We start from the raw sequence: 5307 nt of genomic DNA on the forward strand, positions 1-5307 counted from the left end.
AAAAAAAAAGATTTGCCAGAAATCTATAAGTTCTTGTTAGGAATGTCATAACCCAATAAAAAAGTCTCTGGGTTCTAGTCTGAGATCCATTACTTAGCTGCTACTGAAAGGGACACTTTGAATTTCTGGATTCTCTGTTTTCTTACTACCTTTTTCTCATTATAAAATTATTTCAAAACCCATACCATATAAATGACACACTTTTAAAACTCTAGGTGGCTCGGGCGGCACCTGTGGCTCAGTGGGTAAGGTGCCCCATATACCAAGTGTGGCGGGTTCAAACCTGGCCCCGGCCAAACTGCAACAACAAAAAAATAGCCAGGGGTTGTGGTGGGCACCTGTAATCCCAACTACTCAGGAGGCTGTCTCAAAAAAAAAAAAAAAACCTCTAGGTGGCTATAAAGTATTTCACCTCAAGAACCTATATGCTATATATAGATGCTCAATAAAGACTAATACTGATTTAAGAATCAGCTACAACACATAATGAGGACTTCAATTCTGTTCAGTGCCACCAAAAAGAAGCCTTTCCTAAGGGTGATTCCTCTGTTCCAGGGGTTCCCAAAACTGGCTGCACAGAATGATAGCTTCTTATCTCTCAGATTAAATGCAAGTACCCAAGAGAAATCCTAAAAGATAGGTAACATTTTCCATTTGAAAATCATACTAAGAATAGCAAGGGATGAGAGAAGATTAGTACTGCTTTCTACCCACCCAACAGTTTGACTAGTCTCCAATACTGATCACTGATCTTTCCCCTTTTGTCCTATGTCCAAAACTGTCCTTCTGCCTCAGAGATAATCATCCACAGACAAGAACCTCTTATCCTAAACAAAGAGATTTAAAACACAGCCTCCAACACAGAGTAACAAAAGAGACTAAGAGCAACCACCAAAAATCAAAAGACCAACAAGCTGTTAATGATATAGTGCAGGGAACAACTATAGTAAGAATAATGATTTGCTATGAATTTACCATGTGGTATATACCACAGGTTAACAATACTTTTAATGTCCGTTGATAAAACTTAACTTTTCTTGAATAAAGTAGAGCATTCTAAACACTAATTAAGAAACAGTCAAAATTTCCTTCTTTCCCAACCTACCATATTTAGGGAAAAAACAACTTCTTATCTACTCCTGTCTCCCTTTCCCTCAACAATTTTTTTAAAGAAATGTTACCATAACATTATCTATGTATTAACCCAGCCAAAAATATTTAACCTGAATCTAATCTTGAAGAAATGAGATAAAACAAAATAAAGGAACATTCTGCAAAACAATTAGCCTGGACACTTAAAACATTACAATGTAATGAATAACCACAAAAAGCTATAGAACTACTCTAGATTAAAAGAGTCTAAAAAGAAATGTTAATTAAAAGTAATATGATGTAATGTGCAATTCTTCATTAGACACAAGTTCAAAAATTTAAAAAAGCTCTAAAGAAACATCAGGGGAGCTGGAGAAATACTGTACCAAAATTCATTTCCCATGTGACAAGTATGTTATGGCTATGTAAAAAAATAAACACCCTTTAAGAGATGCATACACTGTTCATTGTCACCATTTCTGCAACCAACTCTCAAATGGTTCAGCAAAAAATCATGTGTGTATTTGTGGATATGAGTAGAAAGAGAGACAAAGCAAATGAGGTAAAAAATTAACAACTGGCCAAACTTGGTAAAGGGTATACAGGATATACAGTCTTGCCAACTCCTTACTAGTCCTGCCAGTTTTGTGAATGTTCAACAATTTCAAAACAAATAATTGAGGAAAAACCAAAATGTTACTCACTAGCTGCTTGACTTTAACCGCCTGTTGAATGCCAGTTGTCTGTGAAAGGACAGGACCAGGCTGGGCAATTTTGATTTGGACTGGAGCGCCAATGACAGTCTTATCTGATGTGGTCCCAGGAGAAGTAACAACAGGTTTCGCAGATGGAAGACATATAGCTGCAGCTGAAGTTTCTCCAAAAGTTACTGTTGGAATGGCCACTGTTACTGCTGCTCCAGAGACAACTGGCTTTTCAGGTTGAAGTGAGACTGTTGTAACTGTATTTGGTACAGATGTCACAAGTGGTTTGGAAGTCTGAAGGAAAACAGTTCCAGCTGTTGTTTCTCCTGGTATAGCAGCTGGGCCCATGGAATGAATTGTCACAACTCCAGCCTTTGCTTCCCTTGGACCTGTGAGTGAATTCAGAGTTTGCACTGACACAGTTCTGGGTGTTGTCACTCCAGAAACAATGATGGGCTTTTCAGACTGGCTTGAGGAAACTGTTGTTGTTACCATAGGAGAAGTTGTTACTGTTGTAGTACAGGTAACGATTACTCCCTCACTAGAAGTCTGCTGAACACACTGCTGAATGAAGCTCTGAGAGTTAGGCACAAGTTGTCGTAAGGCAATCACACTTTTCTAGAAACAGGGAAGGGAAAAAACACTGGTAACTAAATAAATCAGCTTTAATAAAACAAAACTTTATATTTCATATCTTTAACATAAAACCAACCAAAAGTGTACCAAGTATTTGAGTTGAAGACATCTGATATTACTTATTTAAATCCTATAAATATCCAGCATATAATAAACTGAAAGCCTAAAGTGCTTTATTTTTCTTTTCTTTTCTTTTTTTTTTTTGAGACGGAGCCTCAAGCTATCCCCCTGGGTAGAGTGCCATGGCATCATGCTCACAGCAACCTCCAACTCCTGGGCTCAAGCGAGTCTCCTGTCTCAGCCTCCCAAGTAGCTGGGACTACAGGTGCCCACCACAACGCCCGGCCATTCCTTGGTCGCAGCCATCATCATTGTTTGGCGGGCCTGGGCTGGGGATTCGAACCCGCCACCTTAGGTGTACGTGGCTGACGCCTTAGCCGCCTGAGACACAGGCGCCGAGCCAGTGCTTTATTTTTCAATATGAAATTATTATGTCTTGGTATGAAACTTATTTTATATACGTCAATATCAATCTGGTAAAATAAAACACTGTCATTTTTTTTGCAGTCATCTAAATCCCATAAAAGATATTAATAACTTCAGTAATTATAACTTTATTTACCCCACAGGAGAATCTAGGTCTTTTACTTTCAAACTCTACAAAGTCTTTGCATCTAAGTAAAAGGAATACAGACAAAGTGAATTTTAAGATCTGAAAGAACTTCCTAGTTGAGCTGAATATATTCTAATTAGCTTTTAATTTAGTGTCTATCTTTGCATCCTGCTGAAAGAGTAAAGGCAGTTTAAAAAACTAGTAGGTTCTGCCTTTTGACCCCCAGGGTTTTTGTTTGTTTTGTATAAGAAAAAAAGACACAAAGGTGGACAGATGGTAGATTATCTTCACAGGTGGTGAAGACTGCCTTGTGACACTTAAATTCAGTCAGACTGCCTGCTAAAAGCTAGAAACAATGGAAGAACACTCAAAAGAAAAATAAAATCACAGTCCCTACTTAAGAAGCAAATGAGACCTCTTGCTTCATTCCTTTACTTTATAAAAAGATATTCTTATCTGAAAAAATTTTTAAAAATACATAAAACATCAACAAAGGAAAGTAAAAAGCCAAAAATAATCCCTCATAATCCTTTTCCAAAGTTTAAAAGTGGCAGAAAACAAACTGCTTCAGTTTGTAAATACATGAATAAATGATTTAAGATTAAACAGAATATGTAATGAGGAAATTCTCAGAAAAACATAACTGGAAATGTTAAAGAGACAAACAATATAAATTTATATCTGAATTCTCTCTTGCTTAACTGGCCAAGGTTAAGTTTAACTGCTAAAGCCCTAATTCTTATGCAAATATCCAATCCCTGAAAAAGCTCTCAAGGATAAGGGAAAAAATTCTCAAGAATAAAACCCATAAAGATATATGCCTAGAAAACAGATACAAAGTATAAATATCTCATGGTAATGTTTGATAACTTAAAGATAATGCTACCTAGTGAGTTAAACAGACTACATTCTAGACTGGTGAAGTTTGATCAAAAGCTAGTCAATTTAGACTGAGCATGGTTGGTCATGCCTATAATCCCAGCACTTTGGGAGGCAAAGGTGGGAGGATAACTTGAACTCAGGAATGCTAAGTAAGCTAAGCACTTAGGCTGTGGTAAGGTAAGATCACAGCATTATATTCTGGCCTGGACAATAGACTAATACCCTGACTCAAAAAGGAAGAGGAAGAGGAGGAGGAGGAAATATTTAACCAATTTAAATGGTTTTCTCCTCTCTAAAATGGAAAATACTATACATATTACCTGGCACTTATTCTCAAAAAATTAATAGGAAAATTAACTATAAACAATGCAAAGTAAATATAAAGTATTTAGCAATTTTCCTCCTTCTCCTGTGCACTGTATCCAATGAGTACAAAATACAGATACACTTGAGAGTTATCTTTGAGAAGCACAACATCTATATAGTAAGGTGACCAGACGTCCCGCTTTTGGCGGGACAGTCCTGATTTTTAAAAATTTGTCCCCTGTCCAGCAGAGTTTTAAAAACATCCCGATTTTTGGAAAGAATGCACGACAAGCTAGGGAATGGCGGGACTACGAGAAGGGGATATATGGTTTTTGGCTGCTGAAAAGGTTAATGTAACTCCATTTGGGAATGAAGAGGTTAATGTAACTTCATTTGGAAACTAAAAGGCTAATGTAAACTCCCTACTCCCCTCCTGGGCAAGGTCCCCCAGGTGGACCGGTGGACCAGTGCCCTACTCCTTTGAGCCACAGGTGCCACCCTATACATAATTTTTTTTAAGGTATTATATTTGTAAATTGCACTTATGTTGAAATTAAAAAAAATATATTACAATACTATTGTTGCATTCTATGAAAATTTTTGTTGCTCCATATAGACAAAATTTTCAATTAAGAACACCCCCCACAAATGGTGTCTCGCTTTACCAATGTTAAAATCTGGTCACCTTACTATACAACTTACAGAACCTTTGCACTAAAAGAGACTGAAGAAAGAATTCTCCAAACTTCTCGACCAAGAGGACCATCCAGGCTGGGCATGGTGGCTCACATCTATAATCCTAGCACTCTGGGAGACTGAGGTAGAATGATCACTTGAGCCCAAGACTTTGACATCTGAATAAGCTATGATTATACTACTACATTTTAGCTGGGAAACAGAGTGAAATTCTGTCTCAAGACACTTCAGTGGAGAAAGTAACTGCAGAGGTAGCAGCTGTAACAACAAAACTAGTAGAATTAGAAGAGGAGTCTAAAGATGTGACTGAATTGTTTTAATCTCATGATAAAACTTTTACAATGGGGTGATGCCTGTGGCTCAAAGGAGTAGGGCGCC

The 5307-nt window shown here is 37.4% G+C and overlaps 1 protein-coding gene across 1 annotated transcript in view; it reads right to left on the reverse strand.

Annotated features, from left to right (window-relative positions):
• TAF4B (TATA-box binding protein associated factor 4b) overlaps positions 1-5307 on the reverse strand; it is a 106472-nt gene that overhangs the window by 83956 nt on the left and 17209 nt on the right. Inside the window, exon 5 of the mRNA XM_012802043.1 lies at positions 1797-2414. Coding sequence (XP_012657497.1) covers positions 1797-2414 — 618 coding nt within the window. The remainder of the gene's footprint in view (positions 1-1796; positions 2415-5307) is intronic.

The sequence above is a fragment of the Otolemur garnettii genome, unplaced genomic scaffold (assembly GCF_000181295.1).
Source record: "Otolemur garnettii isolate 467f Iridium unplaced genomic scaffold, OtoGar3 scaffold00012, whole genome shotgun sequence".
In the NCBI taxonomy this organism is placed as follows: Eukaryota; Metazoa; Chordata; class Mammalia; order Primates; family Galagidae; genus Otolemur; species Otolemur garnettii.